The 18741-nt window shown below is 37.5% G+C and overlaps 3 protein-coding genes across 7 annotated transcripts; 2 read left to right on the top strand and 1 right to left on the bottom strand.

The window, feature by feature from the left end:
* The first annotated feature begins 4228 nt into the window (after positions 1–4228).
* On the top strand, positions 4229–6893 carry LOC112185959 (U-box domain-containing protein 4). The gene is made up of 2 exons (XM_024324298.2): positions 4229–4628; positions 5803–6893. The coding sequence occupies exons 1-2, from the start codon at positions 4276–4278 to the stop codon at positions 6626–6628; spliced, it is 1179 nt and encodes a 392-aa protein (XP_024180066.1). The 5' UTR covers positions 4229–4275; the 3' UTR covers positions 6629–6893.
* Positions 6894–7201: 308 nt separating this feature from the next.
* Positions 7202–9665, top strand: LOC112185958. Its single transcript, XM_024324297.2, has 2 exons — positions 7202–7465; positions 7705–9665. Exon 2 carries the CDS (start codon positions 7743–7745, stop codon positions 9456–9458), a length of 1716 nt encoding a protein of 571 aa, XP_024180065.1. The 5' UTR covers positions 7202–7465; positions 7705–7742; the 3' UTR covers positions 9459–9665.
* A 691-nt stretch (positions 9666–10356) lies between these two features.
* On the bottom strand, positions 10357–18481 carry LOC112188188 (ribonuclease E/G-like protein, chloroplastic). 5 transcript variants are annotated; one of them, XM_024327254.2, is made up of 15 exons: positions 18171–18478; positions 17744–17833; positions 17503–17606; positions 16613–16794; positions 15942–16185; positions 14693–15855; positions 14281–14598; positions 14086–14127; positions 13867–13991; positions 13102–13249; positions 12586–12658; positions 11885–11997; positions 11498–11617; positions 11070–11225; positions 10357–10763 (listed from the first exon to the last, which is right to left on the bottom strand). In XM_024327254.2, the coding sequence occupies exons 3-15, from the start codon at positions 17510–17512 to the stop codon at positions 10581–10583; spliced, it is 2877 nt and encodes a 958-aa protein (XP_024183022.1). In that variant the 5' UTR covers positions 17513–17606; positions 17744–17833; positions 18171–18478; the 3' UTR covers positions 10357–10580. The 5 variants fall into 5 exon arrangements, with proteins under 5 accessions (XP_024183022.1, XP_040370897.1, XP_024183021.1 ...); XM_040514963.1 differs by lacking the exon at positions 17744–17833 and having other exon boundaries at positions 17503–17624; positions 18171–18479; XM_024327253.2 differs by lacking the exon at positions 17744–17833.
* Between the last annotated feature and the right edge of the window lie 260 nt (positions 18482–18741).

Below are 18741 nucleotides of genomic sequence, written 5' to 3'. Positions count from 1 at the left end.
ATGGGTAGTTTAGAGATAGATAGATAGATAGAAAGATGGCATATGGGTAGTTTATTAATTTGATTGAGGGTAAAATTGTATTTTTATGTTAAATTGTGTAGCTGCTAATAAAAATCTGTTGTTGGAGTAAGTAGGATCATTTTTGTTCATTTTGGTGCTTTGGATCAATGACCCTTTTTGTTTTTTCACGGTTATTAGTACCCATAGAGCAAATAATACTAAAAATATAAAAGGGTGTTATTTGCTCTACTCAAATAGCGCAGGTAGTAAAGTGTATCCAAAGGACTGAAAGGAGGGTGTCTATTAGCCAATTTTCTATTAGTGAATGCACGGCGACGACCAAAAGTTGGCTTTGGTTTGGGACTGGTGCTGCGAACCTCCTGAATCTAACTACATATACAGAGTAGGGTTCATTGGTCAAAATTCATACTCCATCCAAGAGATGCAACCAAGAGCACCAAGACTAGTACTATTACTGAACCACCCTGCTTTTTGCTGGGCTCAACTGTTGTCAAATGGAATTTGTTGGCTTGGAGAGAAGACCATCTCGTTGAGATCTAGCACGGCACAGTTCAATTGTACAGACTCAGTAATTTGTTCTGCGGCCATCGTCAAATTGATTTCGAAACGTAAACCGACTAAGTAATTATTGTCCCGTAATCTCTTCTCCGAAATTGAAATCATAACGGTGGCTTGCAATTACGACGGAGATAGTTTACATTGATGATCAGTGGGGTGGCCGGACGTTAGGAAGAAGGGAGATGGCGTGAAATCCTCTTTCCCAGTTTTTGGATACCTTATAAATCCCTAAATTAAAATGGCATGCTCTGTAAATTGCTGTATAAACATAGGTAAAGAATTTGCTTCCCTGGCTAGTAGGCTGATTGGGTGGACCGCAAATAGTAAAAATTTTGTTAGTGGACTGCATCCAATATTGTAGGGTGGAAATGGACCTATAATCAATTAACTCTTTTGTAGGGGAATTGGATCTGAGAAAGGAATTACCAATAGAGATAGAAACAAGAAAAATCAAACAAAAGAAAGAGACAGGTTCAACAACACCCCACCCGGACGACGATGAACACCAACTACGACACCAGGAAGGACAGCGGGATGAGCTAATCAAGAACTTGCGCTTCTGTCTAGGGGTAAAAACATTTGAATGAATATGCTTTTGACAAGTTTTGAAATGGGCTTTTGACAAGTTTTAAGAGGGCCAAATGAATGAAGAATTGTACTCGGTCGACTTTCAGATAAAAATGTTCAAACCGGGTTTTGGTGTCCCATTAGATAAAATGGTCACCAAAAACTTAAGCTGTCAAAAATAGGTCGGTTATAATGCATGTAAAGAACTGATTTGCAGTATGTTTACATGACAAGAGAATTTCTTCATGACAAACATAGTAGAACTGTCTGACGATCCTATAACAGATTGATAGCATCAACTACCTGACTATATATGACAATATATATGTCTATCAAAATCGCAGACTTTCCAACATAATTTGAACATGTTTACTTGCAATTAATCTTAGTATATGCTAATCTCTAAACAGGAAGAGTCATTTGGGAATCTAGTAATGTAATATGTGGTTAATAGGTATAACAAAAATGTATAATCTCAAATGATGCTTCTTTCCACAATGGATTTCCTTGTTAGTAGCATCAACTGATATTTTGACTGCATTGGATTACAAGCCAACCCATGGTGTCATCAAAGAAAGTCCTAAAAGAAACAGAAAAAACTAGGCTGCTGTGATGGCTAACCTTTAAGGGTTGGTGTGCATTGTTTAGATTTTATGAAAATGATTAGTTTATATAAAACAAAATGGACCAAATAAATACTATTCTGGATGATGAATTCTTTGACAAGAACTAGTAGATGAAACAACTTTGTTTGTTTTGTTTTAGTTTTCCGAAATGAACAAGAATTTGTAGGTATTTCTTTATGGTACAACTTTGATGGTTTGTGGTTGTCCTGACTTGGGTGTTTGTTTTCCCTCTATATATTCTTGAGACCATCGAATACTTTGCAGACCGCGACCTAATTTTTTATATTTTATTTTATGAAATTAGTCTTGGTAAGAAATTTGGAAATTAAGGGAAGCCCTATTCTTTTGAATGGTTCCCTTTGAAAGAAAACCATTTTAACTATCAAAAGTAGTTAGCTGGCCACATTGTTGGACTCAAGTTGCAGTGTGATCTAAGGACTTGAATGTTCTATTTTGAAGATTTGTTTTTAAGCATGAAATTGCTATTCAAACTATTTCTTTAACCTAATTTGTTTTTTCTATTTAAAATATAATATGAGTCTATTTATTCAGTCTAGAACAATTAAAGTGAGAATAGTCTAATACTATTTGGTTTGGTGGTATTAGTCTTACAGTTATAAATGGGAAGTCCTGAACGGAATTAAGGAGAATTGTCTTAAATTGTGTTTCAAATGGCTAATTTAAGTAAAAAAATAAGCCATTACGTTATAAGAGTGTAAATAGCCACAAAAAGATCTCAATTGAATTGTAAAACAACTTAACAAACCTATACTTCTTTACTGTTCGTTTTAAGCAAAACATTGAAGAGAACTCTGCACCAATAAAAGCTAAACATTACATATTGCATATGTAGATGATGTACAACGCAAGGGAACTTTTAACATTCTTTAAATAACTCTTCACCTAATACACTATTCTCATCATCTCATTGAATTTTTTTTACACAATGTGATCAAAAGACATCAAACTCATTTCTATATATAAATAAATTGTGAATAACTGTAATTAAAAAAAAAAAAAAACTTGGCTCAAATCATTATGCATCGTGGACACTCAAAAAGTCAAATCGCAACCAATTGCTTTTCTACAAAAAGATCTTGACTTCCAACTGAAGTACACTGTCGTATAAGCAAACTCATTGAATGCTTTGCTAATTATGAATGCGTGGATCATTCACAAGTTCTCACAGTGGTGTTCACCTGGTCAATTGCTGACCAAAGAATTTATGCTCAACAACCCTTAGATTTACATCCAAGAGTGGAAAACAAAACACCTCAACTTAATAATAATTCTCTCTGTCCTTGGATGTAATTGGATTTACATCCAAGGGTGGTTGAGCATTACATTCTTGATCAATAACTGACCAGGTAAACATTTTCGCAAGTTCTCATATAAACAATTGGTCACACCCACACTACACAATTGAGTTTATGCATCCATACTTTTATTTTTTTGGAAGATTATTATTCATGGAGTTTTCCATTTTTGGTTAGACTCTCTTGGTTTTGCTTAGGGTTGTCAGTTTAGACATGTCTCGAAACCCACACGAAATAAAGCGGGTTGAACCCGCACGACTAAAGCGGGTCAGCCGTGGGTCAACCCGCCATGACCCATTTAATAAATGGAGCGACCACGGGTCAACCCGCCAACACGAAGTGAACCCGTATAACCCGTATAACCCGATTATGCTATATTTATTCTTGAAATAGTGGATGTTAGGAGTATTTGATCATAGGATTAGACAATTTGAAATATTTTGCTTTATAATTATTGGATTTGATTAGTTATGAAATACATATAATTATTTATATTATTCGTCTTGTGGAGTTTTTAGTGAATTTAATTAATTTTTGTATTTTTTTAATTAAATGGGTCGCATTGTTAACCCTTAAATTGGTCATTTTGTCTAACACGACACGACCTATTTATTAAATGGGTTAAGCAGGTTGGAAACATGTAACCCGTTTAATAAATAGGTTGGGTTTGAGTTTAAATTTTTGACACGATTATTAAATGAGTTGGGTTTGAATTTGTATCTTGTGACATGATAAATACATTGACCCGACATGAACCCAACCCGACACGATCCATTGACAGCCTTACTGACTTTTGATTGTTGTAGAAATTGTGCTTTTTTTTTTTGTGAACAAAAGTTTGGAGGGAGGAAGGTTATTTTACACCTCCGCACCAAAACAAACCTACAACCTTATTCGTGAAGTGGAACACGTACCTGTTACCACAGTCCCCAAGTATGGATTTTCACAGGTTATTTACAGATCGCGTGATCCAACGCAAGAATGCTAGTAGCAATGATCAAACTTGAATTGCGTCTCGACCATAGACACACCCATACCAACTGAAGCAACCGTAGGAACTGTGCATTTTCCGGTGAATGAAAAACATAATTCCAAAATAAATAGAGAATAAAAAAATTATTTATTACAAACCTCTTATAAAAAGCATAAAAAGACCAAGAGAGTGAGAGAGGGAGAAGGAGAGAGAAATGGGGCAAGAGGAGCAGAGCACTGTAGGTGTGGAAGAAGAAGAAGAAGAAGAAAGACATGAAATTTCAGAGTCATGGAGCCAAAGGAAGCAAACCCTAATACTCGAAATCTCATCCAAGCTCATCAATGGTGATCTTGAGGCCAAAATTGAAGCCGCCAGAGACATCAGAAACTTGGTCAGGAAGTCTTCTTCTTCCTCCTCCTCCTCTTCTTCTTCTGCGGCCAAGACTCGATTAAAGTTGGGAGCTTCAGGTGTGATTCCACCTTTGGTGACTATGCTGGTCTCTCCTAACCCAGATGCTCGCCAGGCTTCTCTTCTAGCTCTTCTCAACCTCGCTGTTCGCAATGACCGGTATAGCTTCTTCATCTTTTGCCTTCTTTTTTTTTTTTTTTTTTTTTTTTAGATTTCTATGTGTTTAAATCACTAATAGAGCTGTTTGAGACTAGTTTATGCTAATTTGGATGATGGGTTTTGTTGGGTTTATACTGATTTTGTGGCTAAAAGTGAAAGATTGAAGCTTTTGGTGCTTCTGGGATTGTGTTTTTGTTCATTAAGAATGAAATTAGTGATGTTGGGGCTTTGTTTTAGAGGTTAATAGCAAAAATTTGTAGTAGAATTTCTTACATTTCTTAGCAAGTTAGCTACCAATTGGAGGGTATGGGGTGGTTTTTTATTTGGTGTTCTATTTCATTTAGTTTCTGGAGTTGAAATGATTATTTTTGTTATAATCTGTGAGTTCTTCTTTGTGGCTTGGGGGGGGGGGGTTATTGGTACTGAACAAATTGTAACTTGAAGGGAAGAGTTGGCTTCTTTTGGTTCAATCTAGTGAAAATTCTAACTCATGGTGGTTATCAAAAGAAGAAGAAGAAAGAAAATTCTTGAGTGAGGGTGTTATATTTGCTGAATACTTGAGAAAGAGAGCGCTTTTTCCTTTAACTACCTTTCTTTTACTGGTACTGATTCATGGGAAGATCCAACTGGATCTTAGTTTTCTGATGGGAGATTTGTTATATTTGCTACAAATGGATGGAAAGTCCCAGCCTTGACATATTTTGTAGAATTTTGCTCTCTTGAATTTCTTAGGAAAAGTATCTGACTGAAGGGTGAGGCTATGGAGTTCAGTTTTTAGTTTAATCATATTTGCTTGTTTTGCATTCTAGATATGGATTAAATATCTATAAGATGGATAATGGATACCACTTGTTTCTCCAAGTTTAAATTATTTGTACTGTGCTGTTAAAACTGGGGAAAATGTCAGACTATATTGTTCCTTTCTTAACGGTGCAAAAGCATTCTGATCTAAAACTGAGTCCCCAGTCCTTTTTGTCCCTGTAATTTGAGGATTTTTTCCATATCTGTGGATCATGTGAATGCACAGAGTGATAGCTGTGGTTGCATTATTATATATAAATTTTAACTGCTCTCTATTTCTGCAATTCTTTTCCATATTAGGTATTGGGTTGTAGTAGTATAATATTTGACTGGTGTCAGTATGTCTCATTGGGTCCGTGTTTGGTGTTATCAGAAACAAAGTCAAGATTGTGACAGCTGGAGCTGTTCCTCCTCTTGTTGAGCTCCTCAAGTTCCAAAATGGTAGCTTAAGGGATTTAGCCACTGCAGCAATCTTAACACTGTCAGCTGTTGCATTGAACAAGCCAATTATTGCGGCTTCTGGAGCTGCACCGCTCCTTGTTCAGATCCTCAGCTCCGGAAGTGTTCAAGGAAAGGTTGATGCCGTGACTGCCCTACACAACCTCTCTTCCTGCAAAGACAATGCGACTCCAATTCTTGATGCTACAGCTGTTCCTCCTCTTATAAACCTCCTCAAAGAATGCAAAAAGTATTCCAAGTTTGCTGAAAAAACTTCTGCCCTTCTCGAAATCCTATCCAACTCAGAAGAAGGGCGCGTTGCAATCTCAAACTTAGAGGGTGGGATCTTAACCTTAGTAGAGACTGTTGAAGATGGATCCATTGTCAGCACAGAACATGCTGTTGGAGCTTTGCTCACTCTATGTGAGAGCTGTCGAGATAAATACCGGGAACTCATTCTTAAAGAAGGTGCAGTCCCGGGCCTTCTGCGGTTGACTGTAGATGGCACAGCTGAAGCTCGGGAGAAAGCTCGTATACTTCTGGATTTGCTGAGAGATTCTCCCCAGGAAAAGCATTTGGCGTCGTCAGTTCTGGAGAGAATCGTATACGACATTGCCACGAGGGTCGATGGAGCTGATAAAGCTGCTGAAACCGCAAAGAGGTTACTGGAAGATATGGTTAAACGAAGCATGGAGCACAGCATGAGTCGCATTCAGCAGAGAGCCGCGTCTTGTACACCTTCTAATATTCAGTCTACATGATGCTTTCGGTTCACAAAAAAAAAAAAAAAAAAAAACCTGGTATAGAGTTTTAATCTGTATCTCTATGTATTTGTTTGGGCGGATAGACTCTCAACTCAGCTAAATCACTCTCCAGAAGTAGTTAGGAATCACTGGAGTTGACATGTTGGTTTAGAGTAGGTGTTAACAAGTGGCATTGTGGATGCATTGTACTTGTAAATCTCAACTTCGGTCATGTATATACAAATTTCACTCGGCTATTTTTACTGCAGATTTCTTCTGATTACATGTGTATAACTCTGAGAAGACCTTGTTTTTACAGCTAGTGACCCCAAATTTGGAAGACAGTGGTACCACATAAACCTTATCCATCACCAACATCACATTGGTATTTATGGGCACAAGTAATAGTCTCTTTACTCTCTGAGTTTCCTAACCTAATCAATATTTAAGTAACTGAGATGTCTGTTATTTACATCTTTGCCACTGTCGGTGTGTCTGGCTGTCACCGTCCTTAAATACACACAGAACTAGTAAAGCCTCAAGCTTTTATATAGTATTTTCACTCATCAGTCATACTAAAACCAAAACCAGAGGCTCAAAAGCTGCCATCTTCTTCCACGTGTTCTTTCTCCTCCACGTGGAGACATCACAGCAGACACTCCCCTTCCTCAGTCTAGGATTCAATTTAATCATCACCATCAATCTTTTGACTTATGCAAATCCGGAGACTAATGAGAAATCTAGTAGCCTTCCCCAGCTCACACTCTCTCATACTCAAAAGACTCAAAGGCGGTGGTGGTGATGAAGCTTTTTCTTCTTCCTGGTTTTGCTTGATCTTCATGTGAATCACGTAAGGTAATTCCTCTCAAAGTCTTCACCTTTTTCCCTTCAATTCACAGATCTTGCTAAACCCACTCCGTATTAGTTTCAGGATCTGAAAATAAACAAACCAAATCGAATAAAGATCTCATCTTTAACATTCTCGGGGTTTTTGGGTGAATAAAGATCTCATCTTTATCTGTAACCAAAAAAAAAAGATCTCATCTTTATCGTTTTTGTGTATCTGGGTGTTTGTGTTTTCTGCTATATACTAGATTTGAGTGGCTCTAGCGTAAGCTTTAGGTGTCAAACAATGCTGGGTCGGTCCACATTTTCCAGAACCGGAAACTTCCGGCCTGAGAATCTGGGCCCCAATGCGGTTGCTTTGATCGGAAACCTGTGCTTCACGTTTTTCGTGTTTGGGGTACTAATCTTCACCATTATTGCCGCCACTTATGAACCTGAAGACCCTTTGTTTCACCCATCAACCAAGATCAGCAGTTTCCTCACATCCAAATCCAATGCCACTTTCAAATCCGATGACACTGAGGCCAAGACCGGTGAGAATTTCCTGGCTCCCAATCAAACCGAGTTTGAGAGCTTCATCAATGCAACCGATGTTGCTGACTTGAAGTCGGCTGCGACCGTGGCGGTGGAAGAGGCTAGAGAGGCTGAAGTGCTGCCCGGCTCCGATTGTGAGGGTCCCATTGATTGCAGGGACACCGAGGTGTTCCATTTGATGATGACTGCTGCTATAGAAAAGTTTAAGGATATACATTTTTACAAATTTGGGAAAGCAGTTCGGGGTGAGAATGATACCACTTGTGATATGGCTTGGAGGTATAGGCCTAAGGAAGGGAAGACTGCTTCGTTGTACAAGGACTATAGGAGGTTTAGTATTTTGAGGTCTAATTGTAGTCTGAGTGTGGCTGATATTGGAGAATACCATACAGGAGTAAATGCTAGGAAGAAGAAGAGGAATCAGAGACACGGGGTTCAGAAGACGGGTGGGAAGCAAGAAGAGGGGAAGATATTCCCAGTTTATGGGGAACAGGTGAATGATAATCTTCCGGTGGTGGAATCTGAGGGTTCATTTAGCCATGGTAAGTACTTGATTTATGTGGGTGGTGGAGACAGGTGCAAGAGCATGAACCAATACTTGTGGAGTTTTTTGTGTGCTTTAGGTGAAGCTCAATACCTGAACCGGACTTTGGTTATGGATTTGAGTATTTGTCTCTCGTCCATTTACACTAAATCAAATCAAGATGAGGAAGGGAAAGATTTCAGGTTTTACTTTGATTTCGAGCATTTAAGTGAGTCAGCATCTGTATTGGACCAGGTACAGTTTTGGACTGACTGGGATAAATGGCAGAAGAAAGATGGGCTGAGCCTTCATCTTGTGGAAAATTTTCAGGTCACACCTATGAAACTTCAATACGTGAAGGATTCTTTGATTATGAGAAAGTTTGCCTCTGTGGAACCAGACAATTATTGGTATAGGGTGTGTGAAGGGGAGACAGAATCTGTCATTCAACGACCATGGCATTTAATATGGAAATCGAAAAGGTTGATGGATATAGTGTCTGCAATTGCATCAAGATTGAACTGGGATTATGACTCTGTGCATATTGAGAGAGGAGAGAAGGCACAGAACAAGGAGCTTTGGCCTAACCTTGCTCAGGATACTTCACCTGATTCACTTCTCGCGACCCTGAAGGACAAAGTTGAAGATGGCAGGAACCTCTACATTGCAACAAATGAACCAGAAACATCTTTCTTTGATCCTTTGAAAGACAAGTATACCACTCATTTCCTTGATGAGTACAAGGATCTTTGGGATGAAAAAAGCGAGTGGTACTCAGAGACCACCAAGCTTACCAGTGGAGTTCCAGTTGACTTTGATGGTTACATGAGGGTGTCAGTTGATACCGAAGTGTTCTTGAGAGGGAAAAAGCAGATTGAAACTTTCAATGATCTCACCAATGATTGCAAGGATGGTGTGAACACTTGCAACACCGCAGCTAGCTAATCCCTACACGTGTTCTGGAACTTTGTCATTTGCTGCATTGCAAATATCCACGGTTTACTTTTTTGTTATTTCCTGTGTTGCATTGAGAAATTGTAAGCCTTCATTTTAATTGATAGTTCTAGCATTAAGTAAACGTTTTCATGATGTACTAGTAATATTTAATTACTTCAAATTTTTAGCCTCAAGTTAAACTTTGGTTTTGTTTGATGTCAATCTCTTCAATCATGTGCTTTCTTTTTTTAACGTGGAATTGGCTTCCCAGTTCCATTTCATGATTGTGTTTTTTTTTGGCCCTTTCTTGTGGACCTTTTTAGGATTGTTATTTTGGTCTAGTTCTAATGATGAAGAACAACAACTAGTTGGCCTTTTAAACTTTTCTTCACAAAAGTATTCATTTACTAATAACTGATTTGTAGTAAAAAAAAACTCCGATAGAACCATATTAGTATAAAAAAGATGATACGTCTTTGCCGACGAATAATGCTGTGTACAGGGACATACCAGTAAACATCTCATAAAAAAATGTTATAAATATCTCACATAAAAATATAAAGAAGATACATTTTTAGCGAAAAATAGTTCGTTCATAAAAGTCTCCAATAAAAATAAAAGTAAATGGACACAAATAATTTATCTCATAGAAATATGAAAAAGAGGACACATACTCGCCAACAAATGACTTATCTGTAATGTACTCCCAGCAAAAGCACGGTTTAACCTGGTTTGGGGACAATGACCAACTTGTAGACACCAACTTTCCATTTTGTAGTAACTGTTAAGTTTGTGTGATTAATTTTAGTAGAGCAGTTCCTGAACTAGTCGTGTAGATGGATAGTAGTCCAATTAAATGCCACTACCTATTTATTGAGAAATATAGCATTCTCAACAACACAAGTACTGGCCTAGCATCAATACAATATGAACCAAGTAGATCTAAGGTGCATTTGGGTGAATGAACCGATTCAAGAAAATGAGGTGAATAGCACTAAACTGAACAAAATTACAGCTTCCCTTCCTCTTTCTCTACATCCTCCTATGATGTGATAATCATAAAGAACATTAGAAAAAATAATGGTTCTTGTCTTTCTGTATACACAACAAAAACAGATCAACCTGGAAATATCATTTCCCACCACCCTTCCATTTCTTTACCGGAAATAGGGTCACCCTTTTTCCTGGATTGTTAGTTCTTCTGGCTTCTGTAGGTCGAATCATTGAAATGGTGACTTGCTGCAGATCTTTGTGTGCCTTTTCATCTGTAAATGGTTTTACCTCAAATGCACCCCTAGTGAAACCTCTAGCCACCTGAAGAATAACACCAGAAAATAAGTTTATCAGTATGAATCAGCTTTGAAGCAATAGCTAAGAAGTGTGGTATCTGTTTGCTACTGGGATTGGTGAAGCAAAACATAAATTTCAAATTAATTTGTTTCTATGGACAAAACAACTTAGCAACTGTTGGACCAAAAAAAAACTTCAGCAACTTTTGATGATTATTCATTTATGCACATCCTTACCAGATAGAAGGTCAGAGTACATGACAATGGCATCAGCAGAATCAGTCATACTATTCCTAAATCTTGAACAGAAACTAAACTTTCGAATACATACCTTTAGTAGAATCCAAGCTTTGAGGGAACTACTCAACAATGCAAGTCTTGTCCTTTTCCCAGAAGTTAAGTAGTCACACATGTGATGGTCAACTCTCAGAATGAACTTTGGCCAAGATTTTGGGTTCTCTGGGTCTGGTTTCCATTCCATCATTGCCTGAATATAATTTCAAAAAATAGATTCTTTAGTGAGGCAAAAAAAAAGTCGGTAGTGAAGTTACAAGAAATTACTATCCAGGCCAGATGCTATGAACCGCTTGCAAATTGAAATTCCACCATGGAGTTTATTAATAAAGGAAGCTTTCAAGGGTTTCTTTAAAAGTTGTACCAAACTCCATGTGCTGGTTTTTCCCAAAGGCATTGATGCTTCTCTTTCAGATTTGTAGGTCGATGGAATAAAAAACGTTAGTAGTCTAAGCCTGCACTTACCAGCAATCGAGAAATTTCTTGTTCAATTTTGGAGAACGAGGTCTCTAAGGCTTCTACTCTCCCAGTGGCATGACAACAAGTACATGGTTCACTAATCATAAATGTCACACTAGGTCGTACCTGTCCAACATGGAGCCAAAAAACTCAATGAGCTCAAACATTGTGCCAGCAAACTTTAGTTAATATATAAATAATAAATCTAGTGAATATTTTCAAGTTGTCCTTAATATAAGTTTCTGAATGTTGGCTGATCGGTATAGCATTTCTACTTTCAAGCAATTCCTAGCAAATCTTACGTATTTGAGATTTGGATCCTTCATTGCAAATATTTCACAACTATTTTAATAGCAAAGAGAAAATTGTTAATCACGATAAAGTGCAACATACTCTCTTTCTCGTTATTTCCATGAGTCCATGCCTAGACAGTTCAGAGACTTTAACCATCGATCTATCTCTCTCAACAGCCTTCTTAGCTTCTTCGTAGACCAATCTCTTATTTGCTGAAAATAAAATGGTGCCAAAAATAATCTATAAATAAAATAGTAAAGTTCAATAAATGATGAGCAAGTTTGGAAGAGTTGATTAAGAAGGCCCCTCTTTCTCATATTAACATGAAGTTTTCAGAATTTCTTTCAATCCCAAGGGACCATAACTCACTTCTGTCTACCTAATCGTACTTTTTGAAGGAACCCAAGACCACATAACAAAACCTTAGAAGTTTGATAAAAAGATAGTTAGCAACCTTAAAACATATAATTTGTTATTACTTAACTTCAAATACTTTACTGGTACAACCATATGACTGCTTGATACTTTTTTTTTTTTTTAAATCTTCTTTCTGTTCAAGAAAAAAAGAGGGGGGGGGGGGGGGGGGGTGTTGTGTATAGAAAAGAATATAGTTTATGCCTAAACAAGTGAATGTGAAAAATTATGATATCAACCATAAACTGGAACAAAATCCAGCTGAAAGATAATAGGCTAGTCCAGTAAGCAACTAAGTACACAATTAGTCCCATGGATGTGCAAAAATATGTGCATATGTGAAGCATGCACATTTGCACACACAAAAGAAAGAAACTTTGACTTACATTCATCGGCCATATCAATGAAATCTACCACAATTATGCCCCCAATATCTCTCAGTCGTAACTCCCTTGCAATCTGAAACACATTATTCTCTATCAAAAACTACTGCAAAGCTTAAAGAAAAAGAGGGAAGAATAGAAAATTTATCTTAAACCTTTCAAATAAGAGCCTAGCAATTTTTAAAAGAAAACCATGTATCAAAGTCATACACAACTTCAACGCTGTTTATATGCATGCATGTAGTTAATTGGAGAATAAACAGGGGTAAGCTTCTTTAAATAGGTTCGGGACAAGTTTGTACCAAACTTACAACTAGCCCTTCTATGTTCATATCCTTCTGTTTTTATATCAATAAAATAGATACTAAATGAATGATTTGATATTTAGCATTGTTTATGGTAACCAATTAATGAGATACTGGTTGCATAGATACTCAGAAGAACAACCCAGAAGAAAATCTACACATGCAGGGAAATCAAGGCCCAAATGTGGTAATAAGAGTTCAGCATAAATCATACCTGTTTGGCAGCTGCAAGGTTGACTTCCAGAATAGCTTTCTCCTGTGAGGTTCCTTGACCAAACATCCCATGACCCCCATTCACATCAACAGATACTAATGCCTCAGTTTGCTCAATCACTAGAGAACCTCCATTAGCAAGTGGAACCCTATAACACAAGAAAAGAGATGTAACTTAAATCAAGAAAAAGTCCAGTATGTGTCTCCCCACCGAAAAGACAAAAGGATATGGAGAATCTACTTTTAAGTTCAGAGCATTTGATCTTGTAGCAAGTATTGAAGAATTTGTCCACAAATGGTTCACAATTAAGGGGACAATAGACTAGACAAGTTGGGCTCTCATAATCTGATCTTTCGATTTCAAAATCAGTTGAGCTCCCCCTTCAGTAATATTCGGATTTTTCATATTCTAAATTCAACACTCAACTGTTTTGTTATTAAAGATTGATTATCAGGCTGTCATTAACTTTAAGTAACAAAATAACTGCAAGAAACTGCTTCACAGTGTCAACTATTTAATAAATAAATAAAGAAGATTATTTTATTGCCTCTTTATTGGCCACAACATCTATGAACTTCAGTGGCATCACGCTAGACAAAGATTGCTGCAAGCTATGTCATTAACCTATCATCATAATACCCTAATTTGTGTGGAACCTTGACAACATTTGAAGGCTCCATTTCTGAATGACTATTTCCAGACAAGTATGGAGATCATGGAGCAAATATGAGACTATCAACCTAGGGAATATTGACTACCCCTCACCTTTTACTGAGCATATTGTTGATCTCTTCTTCAATGTTGAATTCATCAAAAAGAGGGATTCTTTTACTGTATAGCTCAACTCGATCACAAAGATCAGGGGCAATCTCCTGAAGGTAATTGGTAACCTGGAAAACATAGCAAACATTAATCAGTATTTGATAGCAATATAATGAAAATTTAGATCAGAAACAAACAGGGTTTTTAGTGATAGTACCATACCTCATGATATGTCCTTGGAGAGTCAACTACCATTTTCTCAACCTGAAGTATCCATAATTAAGAGTGCTATTAGGGATAAGAGGGATAGGACTACCAGAGGTTCTTGTAAAAGGTTGACGTAAATTGTAAATAAAACCATGGAAAATGATACAAGCAATCAGCATAATGCCTTTGATATAAATGACAGATAGTTACCGTCTCATTAAAATAATCCTGCACAACTGAGAGCGTCTGACCCATTGCACAATGCAGAATAACAGGAACGGCTCCTTCCACACCTTCATCTGCAGCAAGAGCTGCAGATTTTGCATGCTCCGTGATATTCTTCCAAGTTAAAACCAAACCTTCCAGATCTTTTTGCAGTTCCTCTAAAGAATGGCCAGCAGCAACAGTCCTTACAGTCAGACCAAAACCTGGAGGCTGCAAAGTTTTTGCAATGACTTTCAATCGTGTACGCTCAATACCACTGATTTTCTTGGAGATTCCAATTCTATCACAACGAGTTATCAATATCTGCAAGCCAGGCAACTCAAAAGTGTTAAAAATATAAAAGAAAAAAAAAGAATAATCAGAGACTAAGGCTGCAAAGGGTGCAGAAAAAACATACCCAGAATCTGCTCTTTAATTTTGGATAAGCAGTCAGTGTGGGTCCTTTTGAACCCAGCCCCTCTTTGACAACTTGTACAACAACTTTAGTGCCCTTCTGAACTCGGGCCCACTTATTTTCATGAGTGACAGTATTTGCACCATTCTTCTTATTTTGGGGGTGAGACATTTGAGAATTGCTAGAACCATTGATGGCAACAGGAATGGCACTAGTTTCACCTTCTGGATAATCAGCTTCTACTTTGCCATAATCAAGTATGCTACCATTCATGTGTTCCTTAACATCTGAGAGATCAAATGCATCCTCAATTTCATGCTCCTCATCGTCACTGTGCATTGATTTTACAAAATCGTCCTGAGAGCTAATTTCCATGATGTCATCAGTCACTTCGAAATCAAGTGACATGCGTTCATTTTCATCTGCAGTCATGTGTTCTTCGAACATATGACTGTTGGCTTCCATTTTCTTTGTCCTTCGGAATGGAGGGAATATAAAAGGCTCCCTGTTGTGTTTGATGTCCATTAGAGATGGTCTAGAATTCCCTATATTTACAAATGCCCCACCCATATGGGGGACAAGTTTTGTAACCACCCCTAGATAAACGCTATCACACTGCACAGTACTTTTAACAGGTTCCAATAGTAGCTCAACCAGTTTCCCATATTCCAGTAGAGCTATCCTTTGCATGGTACATATAGAAGAGTTAATCAGTATAATGGTAGAAACAGGTTCCCTGGGAATTAGGTTATTGCTTTCTTCAGGCAAAGAGTTTCCTGTATCATCCAAATTTGTAATGCCATCTTCTATGTTGCCATTGTCTGACATATCAGACCCCCTCATATCCTTGGATACAAGAAAGAAGGGAGGTGGTTCGACTAACCAGGGCTCCTCAACAGGTTGATATCTTTCCGTTGAGAAGCTATTAGAAATTGAAACCCTCTGACTAGGATTCACTGCAAGGTCACCATCAGAGTACGCACTATCCTTCCTAAGATCACTTAACAATGGGTCTATTATGTCACTATGAGAAATAAAGCCCTTCTGTGTAGAATTTGCTGTAAGTTCACTATCGGAGTCTAACATTCCCTTCTTCATGGGAATACTTAAGACGGGCAGTGACTCTAACATATCACTTCTAAGGTATTTCATAATCTCATCCTCATCTGTCAAATAACTGGAAGCATTGAGTGTTCAGAACCATTTCAAGTAAGGAGATTGCATATACTAGGGCATCAAAATGAAAATTTACCTGTAGCTGGAGCTGAGAATAAAGGCTGTATTGGAAAATATGTCTCTTCTATCAATGAGCCCCATGGATGAATAGGAGACATCGTAGTCCTCATCCATGAGTCCCTCACCACGAGTTTTCCACTGTTGACAGGTCGGGGTACTGACAAAGAGAATTCAGGTCCAGGTCTCCAAATAATGTCACATGAAGGCCATACTTCTCTCTTTATGAAATAGTTATACTTGAAATTTACACCACCAGCAATCTGCCAAGCAAATATTGGTGAAAACTTGATACCTTACAGCATAATAAAATAAATAATTGAAAACCAACATCATACTCTAAGTATCTTTGTGTCTCTCAAACTCTTCTTTTTCTTGGACAAGTGTCTCTACTTAGTTCTACATATAAAGTGAATTTCAACTACTTGGGTTCTATTATTAAGAGAAATGGTACCATTTAATTTTGTTGTTTGCTTTGTTTGTGATAAAAAGGATAAGGAGGTCAGTAGATCCAGAAATTTATAATCAAAATTCCTATGTGTTTTGAGTTTGACACCATAATGGAAATCTAGCATATAGTTCATAAGGGGATATTTTAGAAAGGAAAAGACCGAGGGGAGACAGCTTCCGCAATGTAAAAAATTCATGCTTCACTCACCAACATAATCATGTGCAGCCAGGCAAAATTACCTTGAGTTTAGCCTTCCATAAGTTTGTATGTTCTGCATGAGACATTAGTATAGCGTTCTCTGGTTCCCAGGAGCCGAGAGCTGAAAGGTCCCCAGTGACGTACAAAAACTGACCAGCTTCCAGATCAGCCTCGATTGTCCAAACTATATTGCACATTCCTTTAAGAGAAGTATTTGACTTGCCTGGAAAACCAGAATGTGCTAGATCCATCAGCCAATTTAAATTGTAGGAAAGAAACTCCTTTAAAAGGATGATGTGAAAGTTTAATCACTTTTAAGGAATCACATCATATGAAACATAGATATTATAGGTTTATCCAAGTAAAAGCTAGAGACATATTCATTCTGTTTATTATGTGTGTGTGTGTGGAGGGAGCTGAACTTTCCCTCATAAGAGGTAGAGATTGGTAAAGAGAATTTAGATTAGAAATGCTACAGCTCTAACCAGAAATTGCATTAAGAAATCTGAGGGAACTTATTTTACTCATTATTCATTCTTCTTTACATTTTTATAACTTTGTCTAACCATAGAGGGAGTCCATAAGTATCTAAATTGGCCACTATACACATATCATTTTCAGGAGGAAGGGGGGAGTTATCATTGGAACGAAGTATTGAAAGGAATGACGTAAAGGTCTAAAGATACAATTAACTGTGATTAATATGTGCTAATGTAGACAAGGAAAGAAACAAAATGCATGCAGCTTATTTAGACAGTAAGATCGATCTGAATAGACATAATATGATCAAGATAGCTATCTTATTGTTACTTGGAGTAGCAAAACACTATAAGCTAACATTTTGATTTCCAGTAATGAAGCTAATGATATGGCGACACAATACATATATGAAAGCCACCCGCCAGAGGGTCAAAACAGGATGCGTGGTTACCTTTCTCCATGGACTTTATAGGAGCTCTTTGCAAAGAGCATTGCTTTGCTGTACAAAGAGAAAATCTGAACACATTTCCAAGGGGTATGTGATGGTATATGTACCTGCTTTGATACAAGAATCTAAATTAAAGCTATTGAGAGAGAAAGAGCGGGTAGGAAGACTATGTAAAAGAATATAATCCGCGAATTCCATTAAGTTCCATCAATCATATACGAAACTAAAGACATAATAACTACACCGTTTTAAGATTTTTGGGCACACTGTCGTGACAAAACTGGTTCGAATTCAATGCAATGCCTAAGTCAGTCAGTGTGATTTCAAGTTCATTCTGCAATCCACAACAATGCAGAATCCACTCTGCAGTTAGATTTCGGGGGGTATATTTCGATTTCAACGTACAACATATCTGCAAGCTGACCAACCCTAAAATGAACAACACTACCCAACTCACTAAAAACTCAAACTTCATAACAGTTGCTACACAAAACCCAATTACTGATATCAGTAGCTAATAAAACCTAGTTCTAAAGCACAAGAACTCCATAAAGACATAAACTTTAGGTGTGTGTATATAACTATATATCTCAATTCATGAGCAACCTATAAAATTCAAAGCAATTCAGAAGCAGAAGCAACAATAACAGCAAGTGGGTTGTGATACTTACGGCGATAGAAACCTGACGCTAAGCGAAGGAGGGAGGCAAGAGGAAGAGGAGAAGAGGGTGCGGTGGCGCCGAGGACAAGTATGAGGTTCGGGAATGTCCATGAGCCGCCCGGCCTCCATTGTTATCAGAGCAGTGAAGCAGAAGGTTGGTAAATTAGGAGTGCCGGCGGGGACAGTTTCGTCATTTGTTTGGTTCAAAGGCTTCAACTTTGGGAGTGGGGAATACTGGATAGAATGAAATTTGGGAGAAGAAGAAGATAGAGTGATGTGTTGGTTTGCAGTTTAGTGATGTTTTTGGCTTGGCGCCTCGTACCACACCTGTGTTTGAGGCTGTGAGCGTGTGGGTAATTTTTGCTTTTTTTTTTCTTTTATACTCTATAATTACTTTTTTTTTTTTTTGAGAAATTGTTGTTGCATTTGATCCAAAAAAAAAAATAATAATTGTTGTTGTCAATGTTGGTAAGGACTTTTGTTCTTTTATAAAGAAACAAGGGTGTGTGAAGTTTTGCTCGATTAAGTATGGTTGTCTTAATTTGTTCATTTCAGTGAAGTTACGCTAAACACACTTTTGG

The sequence above is a fragment of the Rosa chinensis genome, chromosome 2 (assembly GCF_002994745.2).
Source record: "Rosa chinensis cultivar Old Blush chromosome 2, RchiOBHm-V2, whole genome shotgun sequence".
In the NCBI taxonomy this organism is placed as follows: Eukaryota; Viridiplantae; Streptophyta; class Magnoliopsida; order Rosales; family Rosaceae; genus Rosa; species Rosa chinensis.
Note: the sequence above shows the minus strand (reverse complement) of the source record. Positions and strands in the feature narration are given on the sequence as shown.